This window comes from Agelaius phoeniceus, chromosome 4 (genome assembly GCF_051311805.1).
Source record: "Agelaius phoeniceus isolate bAgePho1 chromosome 4, bAgePho1.hap1, whole genome shotgun sequence".
Lineage (NCBI taxonomy): Eukaryota > Metazoa > Chordata > Aves > Passeriformes > Icteridae > Agelaius > Agelaius phoeniceus.
This window is the reverse complement of record NC_135268.1, coordinates 28,519,718-28,537,365: the sequence shown is the minus strand read 5'-3', so window position 1 is coordinate 28,537,365 and position 17,648 is coordinate 28,519,718. Positions and strand designations below refer to the sequence as shown.

Here is a 17,648-nt window from a genome sequence, read left to right as displayed (position 1 = left end):
AGAAAATAACACTGGCCATGCAAACCTAATACAGTCCAAGATGTTTTCATGTTTAGAGATGCTCCCCTCATCACAGAAGGAATGGAGGGAAATTGCCATGTGCTAGACACAGAGAGCAAGACTCAAGGTCATTTTCCAGTGCCCACCTTGAGCCAAATCTAAGCTGAACAAAACCTGGAGCAGCTGGGATGAAGAGAGGGAGCACAAACCATGAAGAACAGCTCAGGGGTAACCGTGGAGAGCTGGAGTACTTGATACTTCTCAAATCCAGGACGGTTCTCTACATTTTAAGAAAACTTGAAGACAGTTTTGACTCTCTTCTGTTTTTTTAGTTGAAATTTCTCACTGTATAAAACCAAAACAGGCCAATTTAGCAAACTGCCAAACTAAAAATCTCAATCTAAATATATCAAAGAGTTAAATTTTGAAATTAAAGTATTTTTTCCCCTAACAAGCTTTACAATTTGAGGCAATAAACTCTGCACAATATTGAACATCTGAAGCATTTTAAGTACTGGAATATGGGGCAAAAGAAGAGTGGCAATGACTTCCCAGATTAATAATAATTTTATTATTAACATTTAAGAATGATGGTTTCAGCAAGTTCAATTTATTAAGTATCTACACAAATGTGGGGGTTTTAATATCAAAAAATACCCAACATCTCCAATTTCAAGTTTCAGTGCTTTGAGCTACAAAACCAGGAGCACGTAATAACGAATTCCTCTAACATATTCAATTCACAGATTTGGAGAGGCAGAAGGATTACCGGAATTATTAAGGTTTGACCTTCTGTATTACATAAGGTTTGGGCTTCCCTGATTTAACCTCTTCCAGTCCAGTACCTGGGGGATTTCCTTTAAGAAAACCACCGACGGTGCTGTCTCACGGAACACAACCAACAACATCGGCAAGCAGCCAGACTACTTCTTGAGCTTCTTTTGAGCAGCCTTCTTTTTAACCATTTGTAGCCGCTTCATGGCGTTGAGCTGGGACTCCTGCGAGGTGGGGCCCTTCAGGGACGCGGGCTGGTTGCCGGTGTCAGCCGCGGCTTTGCCGGCGCTGCCGCCCGCGGAGCCGCCGCCGCCGCCGCTGCCGTTGCCGCCGCCGGCCGTGCCGCCGGTGCCGGGGGCGGCGCCGCTGGGGCTGGGCAGCCCCGCCTTGCTCACGTTGTCGCTGCTCACCGAGCGGCTCAGCGTCGTCTTGCCCAGGGTCAGCGGCGGGGGAGGCTTCAGCTGCACGGGGTTAGCGCTATTGTTGGCAGAAGCTATTTTGGCCCCCAGTCCCGTCTTTGAAGTCGCCAGCCCCGACAAACCCACGGGTTTCTGGTTATTTGAAGAAGCTGCAGGTTTCCCGCCGGCACTCTGTGCTGTCGATCCCAGTTTGGCAGTGGATGGGTTGGCAGAGGAGGTTTTGGCTGCAAAAGCAGCCCATCCTGTAAGGCCACTCGTTGCTGAAGAGGAAACGCTTGTACTGGCAGAGTTCCCCGAAACTGCTGCTGAGGTCTAAAATAAATAAGCATTCTTATTATAGCAGCATCTATTCGTGTAACACATCACAGCAGGAATACACCGAGCCTCCGATTCAGTTCTTTTCCCAGGAACACCCAGTGGACAATATTTCATCACTGGTCACCACAGTTGACAAGTACTAACAAGAACAGGAAAGGATGCCAGGTGCAGCCAACTTTCAATCTCCCAGGCACACAGAACACAGTATATCCCTTCTCCCCTTCCTTCTGTACACTTAGCAGACTACCACACAGCACTGGGATCCCTCCATAAACAATAAAAGCCCAAATTTGTGAACTATATACAAGGTGGTGTCTTGGCTTCTCTTTTATTTGCTTACTGTTGTTACCAGGTGTCACTTTTCAACAAGCTGACAGATGCTCAGACAAAAATCAGACACTGAGCAATTAAGTATTGCATTTATTTTAGGAAACTGTCCAAGTAGCAGTATCAAAACTGTTTCCTTTCTTCTTGGTTCTTAGCAACTTGTACCACAGAGAGAACTAAAAAAAAATAATATTATCCTATAGTCTTTTCCCATTCAGGTACTGCAAAAGACAAACTTTCTGCAAACATGGGTTCCCTTTGCCTGTGAAGCACTGTGCTATCCAGACTGAGTTCCCACACCTTAAACCCTGCAATCCCCAGGCTTCAGGTGAAGATGATATGTTGATTTAAATCAGAGCTAGACCAAATGGCAGAGTCAAAACAAGAACTAAACCTCTCTATTCAAGTAATACTCCTTTTATAGTATACCCAGACAACTCCTAAACAGTAAAGTTGATGTAAGAAATCAGGCCCCAGGTCTTATAACCTGTTTAGGCACATAAATAACTCTGCTGAGGTGAAAAAAGTCATTCACAAGCACGAGTGCTAGAGCAATACCCATCCTAGTATTCATGATGGTTTGCATCCAGGCAGAGCAATGGCAAACATAACTTTGAGCACATGAATAATTGCTTTGATTTTCAGATAAAACTGTGTTTTCCTAAGAAAGGGTCATGCTTTATGAGACTACTCTGTTATTTATTACACTGCTTCTGGTTTACCACCTTTGACCAATTTGACCTTTTGACAATATTTTAACTTGGAAAAACAGAAACATGAAGCAACAAAGAATCAAAGAAGAGAATCACAGAATGGTTTGGGCAGGAAAGCCAGCCCCTAGATCAGATTATATTTAAGAAGCTCCTAAATTAAATCTCACAGAGTCAGCAACACTTTCCCTACAATGGAATCACAGAACCATCTAGGCTAGAAAAGACCTTCAAGATCATCAAATTCAAGTGTAAACTCAGCACTGTCAAGGCTACTGTTGCCATGAGAAAAAGGCTTCCAAGTGTCAAAATACACATAAGTTACTAGAGAGAGTAAATAATGCATTTTATATGATTCATAAATCATAGAATGGTTCAGGTTGTGGAAAGGATTTTGAAATTATCTAGTTCCAATCTCCCTGCCATAGGCAGGGATGCTTTCCACTAGACCAGGCTGCTCAGAGCCCCACCCAGCCTGGTCTGGAACACTTCCAGAGATGGGGCATCCACACGTAAAGTGAGTCTTTTTCCTCCCATTCTTTCAGTGTTCATGCAAACCCACGATGCCCTGGTACTGATGACTATTTTCCAATAGTGTACTGATGACTATTTTCAATTATGGATCTTATGTGAAAAGATTGGTCTAATTGGAAAAAAACCCCATTAATCTGTGCAGTGTAACAAACTCTTCCTCTGGTAAATTTAAACTACATTACCTTGACTTCTGTTCTCTTGAATGCCAGAAAAGCTGGTGGGGTCTCAGGTTTTAACTTGATTTCTGGTTTCTTGACCAATGGATCCTTCAAAGCTGGTACAACTGAAACCACTGCAGGAGCTGGTTTTTGAGGTGGTTTTTGTGTCTTCTGAGCCTGTGTAAGTGGTAGGATAAAAACATTCTAAATAAGTTATGGGCCACATAACATGGACTGTTTTGACTGTTAACAAAAATAATGAGCATTTTAAGATTGCAATCTAGCCTTTACAATTTCAGGTTTAATGGTCCCTGAGAAATGAGGCAACAGGGGATGTGGAGATGTGCTGGGTATGGAACTGAGGTCAGGGTCCAGCCAAAAAGCAACCTGAACAGAGCTTGCTACTTCAGTGTGGAAAGAGTGGCAGTGTTGATGCTTGGAGAGTAGGAAAGCACTGGGCCTTTACAGGAACAAGGCAAAGACAGGTGAACTTGCAGAAGACAAGGACCCAGTCCAGCAGTACTGGGATGTAGGCTGTAAGAGCCTGCTAAGAAGTGGCAGGCAAAATGGCAGAATTCATGCCAAAACAAAAAAAAAAGGAAAGGTCATACTGAAGGAAACTGCTCAATGGCTAAACTGGCTACCCTGTGCAGGAACTGACCTCAAGCAAACATGCCTCTGAGTTCAAAGGCCTGAAGATCATCACAATAATCACATATTTCAGTCAGTGTTGGTACATCCTAGGCCAGGATCTTACTCTGCCTTCTTTCCTTGTTTCTTAGTGGAGCCATTTCAACAGATAACAATTGCTCAGTTATCAAAGAACAGTTTCAAAACACATTTTCTGCTGTATTTTTCTGTATTCTGGGTGTGATTTTAAAACATCAGAACTAAAGTCACTAATGCTCCATGCACCCAAAGCTCTTATGTTTCTTTCTCATAATGAGATGAGTGGGAATCTGGTAGGATACTGTTCAGTCATGCAGATAAGAAATAAAGGCTTTTTTTTAATCTTTTTTTTTTTTAACTGGAATGTGCTACCCTCAGCTTATTTTTGACCCTGAGAACATTCAATATGTCAGACTGAAATTGGCAGTCTTGTCCTACAGGAAAAGAACCATTCATATCCAAAGCTGAGAAGAAAACTTAAACTGCAGAGCTATTGCTAAAAGCTGAGTATCACCTGAAATAAAAAAAAAAAGGTTTTAACTTCTGCTTGCCAAGCAGGAAACAATCCTATTTCACTTTTCTTCAGTCACCTTCTGATTTTTAAAAAGCTTTGTTTCAGAAGTGCATTACTGCATTACAGAATACTCTTTGAAAAGTATTCTGAAATACTCTTTAAAAACCACAGCTGCAGCAAGGGAAGCACTGCTGAAAAAAATGGTTCTCCAACGTGCTTCCTAAGACTTGTCTAACCCAGGAAATATTCTCACACAGTAGAAATAGCCTGCTGTATTCAAATAGAGCTCACACGAGACAAAAAACTGACTCCTACCATTCTCTTCATCTGCCTGGTACAGCGGGCACAGTACCAGACAAGTCGAGGATCATTCACTTCCTTGTCTGTCACCTGAGGTTTATGGCAATCCTGGTGGTAGAGATTATGGCACTCCTGACACTCCACTAGCTGATTCACAAAAGTAACTGTCATTTGCCTGCAGAGCAAATAGTTAAGAATAGATTATGGGAGAAAGCACTTAGAGGATTATCCAATTGTTGAAAATTTTGCAAGGCTTAAGATAAAAAATAAAAATATTTTTCTTTTCACATATATTTTCCACCTGTGGCAAATCAAATGTATTCCTTTTCTTCCTGTATCAGTTCTTCCTAACTAATATTTCAGAAATTTGGTATTTTTAACGGTAATTTTTTTCAAGAGATTTGAAGACTTCCATTCTATTAAACGTGTATATGACAGTCTTGATTTCTCTGTTTGATTTTTAGAGCAGAGATGTAAGTCTTGCCCACTTTGGTCCACCTGGGCATTTTATGGATACATCACAGAACACCAATTACTTCCTCATTATAACAGCATGTGAGGGACAGTCTCCATTTGGGTAATTTTGCTGTCAGCTGCAGAGCAATACAGTTCAAGAACAAATAATTTCTCAATGACAAGCATGTAGGAGTGCTTTCTGCTGCAGGATTTAAAAGCATCATCACCCAAGCTCTACGCTACTTTGAAGATGTTTTATTAGTCATCCCTTTGGTCTCTATCCCATAAACAGACACGTGGAATTTGAGATAATACCAGAATCATGGAGAGATGGAATAGAAAGGATTAATTGTGCAGTCCTGCCTTGAAGCAAACATGCAAGCTGGTGATGAGGGCTTCATTTTGTGTGGGCCTTGCTGAAAGTAATCACGCTGTATAAATGACACATTAGTGATGTATACATGGCTGGGAGTCTGCCTGTGAATTACCCAAATACCATTTTCCTAACGATTCCTCCTTTCAGATGACAAATCAAGCTATTTAATTGCTAAGCTGCTTTTGCTCATATCCCCGAGGAGCAGGTACCCAGGTAACCATGGAAACTCTATTTGTAGATACATGGGGAAAGGTAATCCCTTATTTCTTTATATAACAGAAAACAAAGTCTGAAGGTATTGTCCATATAAGTACTGGAACATTTTCTAAGAAAGATTTCTCTTTTAAACAGGCTACTTAAAAACAGAAAGGGAAACCTTTCTGAAATTCTAGGGTCCATTATTTTACATTCAGGATATTGAAAAGATGTTTTGTTTGGTTTTTATTCCTAAATAAACTAGATCAGAACAAATAGTCTCAAGGAGGGAGACTCACGCTACTTTAAAATTACAAAACCTCACCCCCAACTGATTAAAAACCCATGAACTCTTCATGCTCAGAAACAAGTTACTTTTAAATTATTAGATTACTAAGAAACAAACCTAATGATTTTTTTCCTTCAAAAAACCAACCAACCAAAGAAGTATTCATAGAAAATTAGGTTCTTATTTCCAAACCAATCTTTTAAAAATATTTTTTGGGAGGAAAACTTTACTATCATCTACGTATTCATGTAGTATTTCCTCTTTCTACAACTGAGGAGCCAGTGAGGAACCTCCATAACTGGTGAGTTGTCCTGTTTTTCCCAGCCTACAAGTACCGGAGAGGACAAAGTTATTTTAATACTCCCTCCCTCCTTACGCCTAACTTAGTAAAAAAGAACAACAAACTTGATATAAAAGAACAAGAAGAAAAACACCACAGGCATCAACAATAATTACTCATAATTACTATGAAAATACATTTGACACTTGGCAAATCTTGAAGAAACATTTCATGCCTCTGCTTTAGTTTTTACATCTCTAAAAAGGAATAGTTAATATTCAAAAACACTTTTTTGCATTTGTGAACTCACAGCTGGGTTCTTGTTAGCTTGCCTTCTTAAGCAATACAAATATAAATTCTTTTGCTATGAACTCCACCTACTCTGCAATTTGACTTTTTCATTCACAACTGTTTGAATAATTGAGTTATTAAAAGATGTAATTTTAAAAACATACAGGGATTTTATTATTTTGGCTCAAGGTGTTACCCCAAAAAGGATGCAATAAATAGAGGAATACTGTCTGACCCATGTGCTGGATTCAGAACTTTAAAGCACAAGTCCTCTGAAAAAAATCCAGTCCAGTGTGAGCTGGAGACAGACAACCATGTGACATCACTTTCAGCAGGTTCCATGTAAAATGAAAACAATCCAGAGTGTTGGGGTGACTGTCGCCACTCTCTCTCTAATGAGTTGTTCCTTCCCCAGCAGTGCTTCTCCCTCTGTCTGGCATCAGAGATATTTTAGTTAGCCAGGGCAGACACATCTTTTACAAGAACACTCGAGTTGGTGACCATGAACGTGCAGAAGCAAAGCTTCAGCAGCCAGGTTAAATAAACACGGACTGTGGAACAGCTAATGGAGCCGTGTATCTGGCCTGTGCCTTTCAAAGTCTTGGCTACACTGGGCACAGGAGTTGCATTTTCTTTCTTCTGTTTCTTTACTTTGCAGGCATTTCTCATTATGCCTGCAAGCATTTTTCTTTGCCAGGGAAGACACAGAATTAATCATCCACAGCAGTCAAGACTGTATAAACCAAACTTCATTATCCCCTCCCGTCAAACAAGGTAATACCTTACTATTTTTAGTAGCATTTTAACATACCACTGAAGGGGGCTTTGCCTCTTTTAGGAGACAGCAAAAATGGAATTTGCAGGAAAAAAGGTAAAGTTCAGATATTTCTATTTGAGCTAACGCATGGGAGTAACATGAAATCCCATCGGACCCCAACTGGTCACCAGTATAATCATCTGTAAGTACAGAAATTTATCCTCTGTGCACTGACAACACTTCCCTATCTTCACAACAGGAATAACCATGGAAATGATGAAAGAATAATATTATAGCACACGCTTCCCAACTGACTCAAGCTGAGTTAAAACACATACTGCTGCCAAAAGGCCTGTGCCTCTCTCTGTCCTGGCTCTACACACACATGCCAGCATAAGCATTTACTCTTACTGAGCTGACTGAAACCCAAACCTACAGAAAAACCCAGGTGGAGAGTTGATCCAGGGGCTGATTCAGCTGATCACAAACTGTACTGGCAATACACCCTCCTAAATGGTCCAGGGAAGGAGGTAAAACTGGGAGAGCCAAACTGTTCCTTTTGGCAGCATTGGGGCCTAACAAGGATATAAATGATCTGTGAAACAAAATCCTGGTGTGAGTGATTTGATCTTAGGGTAGTTATTCAAAAGTATTTTGCACATCTGTTAACAATAAATGGACTGCTAGTACCATGTTAATAAGTCCAGATTAAGAGCCCTTACTGGAACCTAAAAACAACCTGTCTTCACTGCAAGATATATTTGCTGATAAAACATGGCTATGTGTAAACTAATACCAAATGATTAAGAAAAGAAGAGCAACACATACAGATCTCATATTAATACCACCTAAAAGTACTTTCGGATAAGAACTGATTTTTTAAAAAATGCTTATTGCTAGCCATTAATATTTTGTTTTGTGATAATTGAAAAATGCATTTGTCATGATAGGTTTTGCATCTTATCTAGTTTTATTTTCACTTGTCCATTCCTGCAGAAGAAAAGCTGGTTCACTCTCTAAAAGTTCCATTTTCAAGAAACCATTCTTATTCATGAAGGAGCCTTAAATGTATGATCAATTTTGGATATTAAGCGATTAAGTTGTTCCCGGAATAAAAACTTTGAGAAGCATTAACTCAATTAAAAAATAAAAAGGTAACTACACCTAGCTAGAAAGAAGCAATGTTGACTTACCTGCAAACAACACAGGCTAATCCCATTTCCATGGCAAAGTCATCAGCACTGGTTTCCTCAAAGCTAGATAAATCAGGCATGGATAAATCCTTGCTTGTCTGAACTGTAATAGGAGAGGACCGAGCCTCTTGCTTCTCCACCCTGGGCTTCTTTGGTGCATCAGCTCCTTCAGCAGGATCCCCTTTTGTCTGTTAAACACACACACACAGAATGTGAAAATGCAACAAGCTAGCAGATTATTAAAATGAGTTAAAATGGAACAGTTATATTAGCTGTATAAGAAGATGTACTTTATGCAGCATACACACAATGTATTTTCTTTAATTACATATTTTCTACAAAATATTTATGAACTAGAAGCTCAAGCTTCCTTTTTGTACTTCACCTCAAACTCCTTGAAAAAACTTTGGGAATATCACATTTCAACTTGCTACATTTTAGTAATCTTTTATGAGATAATCTCCTAGGATTTAAAACACAGAATGGTTTGGAAGGCATCCCTTAAGTCCAACCTCGCCACAATGAGCAGGAAAAATAACCACAGAATAATTACAAGAAGACATTTATTAGATTGCCTAAATGGCAACAGGACTGACTAATGTAGCTCACAGGCTAGAATGAGTTGAAGATACAATGAGTTCAAAAGGGGAACCTTTGTCTAAAACACCTTTGAGTTCATTAACCAAGTTATTTCACTAGCGAACAAAAATAACTTACTTTATCTGCAGATCTCTTTTCTGTTTCTTTTTTCACTTTTTCTGATGCAGTGGGTTTGCCATTGTTGTTGCCAGAAGGCAAACTGGATGAAGCTTTAGGCTCTTGCTTAATGGGTTTGGTGACAGATACTTTTGGTTGCTCTACTTCCTGGAAACAGAAACAAAAATTGAAGCCAAATTCTGCTGTTCAGTTCCTACCTAATTTGCAATTAGTGAGATAACAGGACAGGCAAACAATATGCCATACAACACTGATCTACATATACACTTTCTATATAAAAAAACCAATTTCTTAAAATATTTTCATATTACATCAACAAATTAATGCTTAAATTGCAGAGAATTAATAAAATCTTCCCTTACCACTCACCTTTCTGAGGAAAAGGTGCACCTTTTCCAAAGACAGATCCTCTTTGGAACATTAATTAAAAAGGAGACATTTCTGCTTTTAAAATTCAAAGAGGTAATGAACATGAATTTTCAGATAGTTCTAGGGACAAAATTCAATATAAGCTAAAAACATATAAGCTAAAAACACAAGCTAACAACTGATATAACCAGACATCAATAATTCATTCCTTCATGGAGAGAAATATTGACCTCCTCTTAATCTCAGTCCATATTTGTCTATCAGATTAATACATTTAGATATCAACAGAAATCAATTGTTCTCATTAAAGACACATTAGTGTCAGCAAATGGATAATAATCAGGAGAGCCTGTAAATGAGTGACAGTCACACTGATGGGCATGAGCAAGGTACCCCCTCCCAGCTGGTAAGATGGGAGCAATTCTCTGCTATGTACTGGGACAAGTCCTAAGCCCTGAGCTTCAGCCTTCCAAAGCTCCTTGACTTGACTGTGGTAATCCTGTGCTCCCTACTCTCTTCTTGGATTTCATGGTCAACCACAAATTCACCCTGCAGCCTGCAAATGCAAGGAAAGGAATACTTGTACTTTTTTTCATTTCTGACCTTTGCAGTCCTGCTGATGTTGATATATAATGAAAAGAGAACGAAAAGATTTCTTCCTCTGGCCCGAGCTTCAGTTTCACCTGAGGGCAAGTGACTTCCAGCCAAGCTGTTATTAGAATTGGCTTCCCAAACCTCTTTGCACTGTTATTTGGCTCCCTGCTTCCTCTTTAAACCACACATTTATTCTTTGAGCCCTGAGATGAAGGGCACCTGAGAGTTTTGAGACCTGTGGTAGGTTTCAGGTTAACAGAAAGGAGTTAGACCACACAGTAAAGCATGATGGATGCTGAGCAGTACTAGTTCCTTTCAGTTATTTGGAGCCACGTAGAAATGAAATATTGCAAATGTATCAGCCTACAGACCACCATTAGAACAGCAGGCTGACATGCAGGCCTCCTAGGGGAGAACAAGGCCTCATTATCCATATGGCAATACACAGCAGCATGAGGATGTCCCTGCTTGGTTATTTCCATACGCTCATCTCACAGTCAAATATTCTCTCTAGCAGGTGTTCAGTGATTTTCAGTAGATGAAAAGTAATGTTTGTCCATTGGACAGCAATGGTTTCAGCCTGCAAATAATTTCTGCTTTGAACCATTTGGTGGTTTTCTCCTACGATTTCATCAACAGAATTTCAAGGAAAGAGATACAGCTTTATTGGTAAATAGCTTATTTTGTTTCATTTTTCTGTGGCAAATGTAATCTATATCTTAAAGAACTTTTAGCTCTGAAATGTGACTGCAGAAATATGTAAATTTGGGTGCACCTTAAACAGCATGTCTGATATAATGCTGAATATCTCTTTTAAGTATTGGTGGATCAACAAGGTAAAGAGATTTTTTTCCCATTAACTTCCATTAATTGAAAGGATTATGTTGTATGGAAAAGGGGAATGATGAATATGAATACTCCATAATTACTTTTTCCTCAACTTCTGATTCTCTTTCAACTTTCCAGCTGTAAAAGGGTAACCAGGACTAGAGCAGGAGCTTTATTAAGGCACACAGAAAGGAGCCACGCTGCCCAACACCAGTACCTTCTGAGAGGGACGATAGCTGGAGTCAGTTCCTCTGGCCAAGGACTCATCAAGAAGTGCTTTGAGCTTTTCAGCAGAGTCCTTACTCTTGGAGTGCAAAAAGCCCAGGGCCTTCAGAAAAATGGGATCCAGCTCCAAGTTCACTGTAGCAGCCATAGTTGTGTCTTCAACACGAGTTAAAAGAAAAAAGAAAAACAATGACAACTTTATTCACATGGAGCATAACTCAAACAGCATGTGGCAAATAAAAGATTTATTTACTTTTAAAAATTTAATTATATTAAACCACAGCAAGGATAATATGGGAATTAATTATCATTAGAAGATGGCTGTGAATTTCAGTGCTGCAGAACTTAGAATATGACTGGACATCTGAAATGTAAAATTAATTCTCTGGCATATATGATATTCAGAAATGAAACACATCATACTTACATAAATGAAAAAAAAATCATCATATTTATCATATAATGACATTTATCATATCATATTCTTGATATTTCATATATAAAAATACTGAAAAGTATTCAAAATAAATAGTAACTTCAAGAAAAGCAATTGCCACCTGTTTCCTTAACGCTTTTTGCACATAAAGTGATTTCTAACTTGCTGATTATTTAAGAGCAACTAGGAAAAATCTTACTTGTAGAAAAATTAAGTTTTGAAACTTCTGAAAAGAACAGTTCATTGTAGCATGTAAGATATAAACAGCTAGTGTATTTTATATATATATATATATATATATATATATATGTAAAATAGCTGGAAAATACATTCTTAAATTTAGCTGAAACAGTGAAAAGATTTGTAATTCAGACTGTGACCTACCCACATACTCATGTGACAGTCTAAGTGTAATGTCATATAATGACTATCCAGAGCTGCGAGACGCCACAGTGTCCATGGAAATAGAATAAACTGAGGAAAACTCTTTGCCTCATAGCAATATATTCCTGCACTCTGGAGCACTGTGTTAATTTCTTTAAAAAACTCTAAGGAATTTACACCAGAAATTGTTCCTACAAAGATCGATAGCTAACTTAAATCAGTAAATGACAATAATTTAAGAAATAACATGGGAAGTTTCCTGATCTACTCTAAAAATGTATGAAAAGTGTTATTATTATTAATCCCTTTAAGTCTCATTTAAAACATATCAGGATGTTTGTGGGTTTGGGTTTTTACCTACAATAATCTAGAAGACATTCTTGAAAAACCTTTCATCAGTTCTTTCATCAAAAGCACTGTTTGGACAGCTTTTTCAGCTGAAGCTTCTAAGGTTTTGTCTGATTAATTCCTTTTGATATTCATGGCAGTGAACTTTTACCTCTCTGACCAAAACACCAGCACTGGCAGGCTGCTCCCTCAACACCTGCCTACAAGCCCCCAGGAACCTTTATCTCATGCTGAGCTTTCACGAGACACCAGAGAATCGCTTGACTGAGATCATCAAGGAGTTCAACGTACAGAAGTTCATAGGCATTTGATCAATGGACCCAGCAGAGAGTTAAGAAACCTCTTCAAGAGCCTCCTCTCTCTTCCTTAATCTTTGCTACTTGACAAATCATTTTCTGGTGGCCACAGAACTTCTGCCAGGCAGTGCTACCCACCAGCTACTCGGCTGTACCACTGATCAAGCACAGACTGCAGCAGAAGCCCCGTCCCGGCAATTCGGTCTCTCTCTGATGATGACAAAAAGTGAATTCACAGAGCACAGAGAGCATGTAGCCTCTTTTCTTTATCCATCTACCTCTGATAAATGTTCAGGCTGCTCTTGAGATCTGTGGGTAGGTTATGTCCCACATTTCTTTGTTCTGTGAACATGCCTTCCAAGTGTCAGCACCACACACTCTTAAACCAGGACTCTGCTAAACCCTCTGTTGAATGAAAACCACAGAATCGAAACACTAATTTCAGAAATTTTGTAGAACTCCCTGTTAAAAAAAAATCCTTCAAGTTCTTCTCTGAGGGAAAGAGGAATTCTACTAGGAATATATACTTGTGTACATGGGAAACAGGCAGCCTCAACAGCCATCCACAGCCATTCTCTAATATTTTGAGAATAAATAAATCTCTCTGAAGGTAACACTTCCCAGATTTGTTTCTAGCTCTAGCTTTTTAAAGACACATATTGAAAGGAACTGTTAAACCCCAAATTTCAAAAGGGCTCTCCATACTTATTCCTTTATTTGCTATGTAATTGCAGCAATTCTTCCTCTGTTCTTGAGGACAATTATAATGTCCCAGGCTACTACACTTACGATTAAGATTTCACAAGAAATTTCTCCTGAGAAGAGAGGAAAGTGGGCTTAGTAAACAGTTCAAGTATGCTCAGTTTAGGAATGTATTTTCAAATTTAAAAAACCTATTATTGAGTTAGAGAAGGGAAGTATATTCAATGGAAAAATGAACACATCACTAACTGTCTTAAAAACAGCATCATCTGAAAAAAGCAAATTGATAATTATGCTCTCCTTATGGGACCATAATAACACTGCTGTCAAACAGGTTACTAACAATGTCTGTCCTGGTCCAAAAAGCAAATTGCTGCTTTTGGTAGTGGCCCTTTCCAGATGTTCACAGCTCAAACTGTTTTCAAGTATCAAACAGTGGACTGCCACTTATAAACCTAAGATCCAATTTCATTCATTCATGTTTTCATACACAAACTGCTCCTCTGGCAGTCATGTCAGCATACAGCAACGTGACAGCCTTGAGACAAGGACAGCAGAGTGTTTCAATGATGATGCCACAGGCTATTCTGTAAGACAGACCTCCTTGACTTTCTTCTTGAAGTGGAATCTTAGTATAGGAAATAAAAATTAAAATGCTATTTAGAAAAGAGTGAGTATGACGCTGTCTTTTCTGCATTAGGTTGATAATAGCTGTGAGATCAAAGGGCTGTGTTAAAACCCTTGAACCCTGAGCAGAACAGGTTTTGCACCAAGCAAGCACATTCTTGAGCCTAACCCTAAAAGCACCTTTCTCAACGTAGGTCTCTGTTACCTCCCAAGGTGGGCTATCCTAAGTGATTTAAATCTACGGGGAAACATAGATGTTAATCAGTGAGTTGTTATTCTTAAAACACCCAAGAAGTGTAGGATTCTTTCATTTATTGAGTATACTATTGTCTTCTGCCAAATACAATTGACCTTAACTGTGCACTCTAGAATACATGGTCTTCCAATTTAAAACTTACTAGATTTATAGGGTGTAGGAGCCCTCTTCTTTTTTCATTCATTTGCCATCCACTGCTTTGCATACCTGCCCGTGTGTTATCTAATTCATCATAACTTGCAGCTAAATGGATCTACTTCCATTATATTTTCAGATATGGTCATATTTTCAACCATTTGTTTCTGAGCTCCTATTCCTATTATTTTCTGAGGCAGGTGTACTACTAAAGATGTTTTTCCAACAAAGTACACCTCTTCTATTTATATTGCAATGCTATTATGGACTTCTGCTATTATGCCATCCTTTTATAGACTCATCAATATTTTTATTTTTTACTGCCACTTATGATTAAAAGGCCTTTCACTCACATATCCTTTTCAGCTACCTTCAAGATCTGTAGCAGCTACCTTAAAACACAGTCACATGAATCACCAGCTTATAAATCCTTCCAACACATTCACTGCACTGTTTTTCATTTACTACCATATAATCAATTCACTTTTCCCTGTCACTTTGGATCCTTTTGTTCCTCAGAATTTACCTCCTTCCTGACTACATCTATTAACAGTGACAGATTTTGCTTATTTACCAATAATGCCTCTTACAGGTCACTTTCAGACCTGATGAGTCTTAACAAAGTAGATCAAGGAAAATCTTAGAAGTAGAAAAAAAAGAACTTCTATTTTCAGTTTTTGCTACTTAAGTATCTTAATCAGTACTTGATTTATGACAGGATAATTTCTCAGTAACTTTCCACAAGGGACATTTCAAAACTCATGCACTTTAGTAGTCTGGATAACTGTATTAATGAGAACAATTGTATTAATCAGTTCTAATTTCCTTGTCATCATCTTCAAAGAATCTTTTAAGACACGTATGAGATCTCTTGCTATGGAGTTACTAGTACTGGCATCCTTAATTTTACATTCTATTCTACAACATATTTTATAATGTTCTTTTAAATTAGTATTCCAATCAATATCACTGTAGCCAGCTTATCCAATATTTTAAAAATTACATTAATGCCCTATATTTTCTGTTTTCTCCACAAAAACAGAGAATTATTTCAGGATTACAGAATCATGCCTTGTGGAAGGGACCCCACAAGTCACCCTCTACAGCCTCCTGTTCAATGCAAAGTCAACACTGAATTCAGACCAGCTTGCTCAGGACTTTTCTAGCTGGATCCTGAAAATCTCCAAAGACAAGAATGCAGAAATCTTTCTGGGCAACCTGTCCCACTGTCTCACTGTCCTCATTTCCTTGCTTTGAATTGGAGGGGTTTTAAGTTGTGCTGTCTCTCATTCTCCCATTGTGCATGTGAGTACAAAGACTGGCTCTATCTTTCCAATAATATCCTCAGGTAAAGGAAAACTTCCATTATATCTCCCTAAGCCCACAGCAGATGGTATCCAACACCCCCTCCATCTCCAGATCTAGCTATTTAGTCACAGAGAACATGCCAATTGATCAGACATGATTTATCCTTGGTAGATCTGGCTCTGCCCAGTTTTTACCTTCTTATGCCACAAATGGCTTCCTCCACAATCCTTCCACAGCAGGAAGGAATGAGGCTGACCAGTCTGTAGTTCTCTTGCTTGTTCTTCTTGCCCTTATGAAGATAAGATTTGCCTTTCTCCAGTCTTTGGGATCTCCCTCAGTCTCATGGCCTTTAAAAGATGACAGAAAGCAGCTTTGTGAAGACAATGTCAGTTGCTGGCACCCTTGAATGCAGCCTACCTGGGCCCACGGACTTATCAGGGAAACAATCCTGCTTCAATCCTCTTCCACAACTTGTAGTTTCTCCTCTCCTTAAGCTCTGCCTTGTGGCAAAAAGCCTTGGGACACCTTACAGGTCATTTCTGTGGCAAAGAAGACATCAACTATTTGACCCTTATCTGTTTCTGCTGTCACTAACACACTTGCTCCACGCAGCACAGGTGATGTATTTTCCTTGTGAATCCTTTTCCTGATAAATGGCATGATCCTTGTGAGTGCCTTTCAACTCAGGATATTTTGTGATCATTGTACCTGCACAACTGAGATTTGTTAAGCCCTGCTACCACTGAGCTTCAATATTCTGCAGAAAATGGACCTGAAGGTGTTTCAACACGTCACTGCTCATTGGCTTAAGCTGCTGGTTAATTGAGTACACCCCCACTACTGTTTTCACCTTTGCATTACTCAATGCCCACACTGAAACTCATCAAGTGAACAAATTCCTGGGCATCATCCTCCTGGTAATTTCTCAGAGAGAGAAGCAAACTTCAATTAAATTTCTGAAACAGATACGCCAAAGCTACGATGCAACCCTCCGCAACATACTCGCTGCAAATTTCTCCCTGGGATTTCTTTTTACCAACGAAGGAAAGGCTTCTCATTGGAAAGCAACATTTTAGAATGCTCAAAAGAATAAAATAACACCCTCCTACAACTATTATCGCCCCTCACGGACGTGTGCCCAGGAGGGGCCGTCCCTTGGCACCCCCGTTCCCACAGGGACAGCGCCGCTCCCTCCGGGCCCCCGGGACGCCCAGAGCTCACCCGGCCCGAGGGGAAGAGCGGTCAGGTGTGCCTTAAGCCTCCCTCTTCCTCCCTCCTGCCAAACACCCAATTTCTCCCACCCAAACTTATCCTTACTATCCTCTCCCAACCCCTTTTTTCTCGTCCCAAACGCATCTTCCCCCTCCCAAACCCCCCTTTTGCCTCCTCCTAAATCCCTCTTCCTCCCCTCCTCCCAAACCCCTCTTCCCCTCCCAATCCTTAAATTCCCTCTTCCTGTGGCCAAACCCCCTCTTCTCTCTCTCAGCTCCCCTCTTCCTTCATCCTCCCAGTCGCACTCTACCTCCTCCCAATCGCCCTCTTCCTTCCCTCAAATTTCCTCTTCCCAATCCTCTCTTCCTCCTCTCAAGTGCCTTCTTCCCGCCCGCTGGTGTCTCACCGGAGACGAGGAGGAGGAGGAGGAGGAGGAGGAGGAGGAGGAGGAGGAGGAAGGAGGAAGGCGCCCCGGCAGGTCCGCCGCCACCGCAGTCCCCGCGCAGCGCGGGCGGCGGGCGGCAGTTCCGGGCGGTGCGTGCGGGCCGCGGCGGCGCAGGAAGGGGCGGAGCCGGGGCGGAAGCGGCCGGGCCGGGGTAAGGAAGAGGAGCGGGAGAAAGGGCAGGATCTAGGGAAGGTGGTGGTAGCAAA

At 40.1% G+C, this 17,648-nt stretch overlaps 2 protein-coding genes across 7 annotated transcripts in view; one reads left to right on the top strand and one right to left on the bottom strand.

The window, feature by feature from the left end:
* Positions 1 to 548: 548 nt before the first annotated feature.
* Positions 549 to 17,537, bottom strand: INTS12 (integrator complex subunit 12). Of its 4 annotated transcripts, none has more exons than XM_054632739.2 (8): positions 17,404 to 17,527; positions 15,980 to 16,132; positions 11,286 to 11,449; positions 9,278 to 9,424; positions 8,561 to 8,748; positions 4,739 to 4,898; positions 3,265 to 3,417; positions 549 to 1,505 (listed from the first exon to the last, which is right to left on the bottom strand). In XM_054632739.2, the coding sequence occupies exons 3-8, from the start codon at positions 11,439 to 11,441 to the stop codon at positions 924 to 926; spliced, it is 1,386 nt and encodes a 461-aa protein (XP_054488714.2). In that variant the 5' UTR covers positions 11,442 to 11,449; positions 15,980 to 16,132; positions 17,404 to 17,527; the 3' UTR covers positions 549 to 923. The 4 variants fall into 4 exon arrangements, with proteins under 4 accessions (XP_054488714.2, XP_054488715.2, XP_054488718.2 ...); XM_054632740.2 differs by having other exon boundaries at positions 17,308 to 17,447; XM_054632743.2 differs by lacking the exon at positions 15,980 to 16,132 and having other exon boundaries at positions 17,404 to 17,537.
* The window catches only part of GSTCD (glutathione S-transferase C-terminal domain containing), a 45,062-nt gene continuing 44,884 nt past the window's right edge, over positions 17,471 to 17,648 (top strand). For 2 of the 3 annotated variants that reach the window (XR_013182052.1, XM_077177171.1), the window contains exon 1: positions 17,471 to 17,593. The gene's annotated coding sequence lies outside the window, so the exon portion shown is untranslated. The remainder of the gene's footprint in view (positions 17,594 to 17,648) is intronic. The other variant, XM_077177173.1, reaches the window with a different exon arrangement.

Bases quoted from the DNA above. Each gene is read 5' to 3' on its own strand.
- INTS12 (XM_054632743.2), bottom strand. From the start codon at position 11,441: ATGGCTGCTACAGTGAACTTGGAGCTGGATCCCATTTTTCTGAAGGCC. The intron at 4,899-8,560 runs GTAAGTCAACAT...TTTGCTCTGCAG, and splicing joins TTAGCCTGTGTTGTTTGCAG to GCAAATGACAGTTACTTTTG. The intron at 3,418-4,738 runs GTAGGAGTCAGT...CCACTTACACAG, and splicing joins CCAGGCAGATGAAGAGAATG to GCTCAGAAGACACAAAAACC.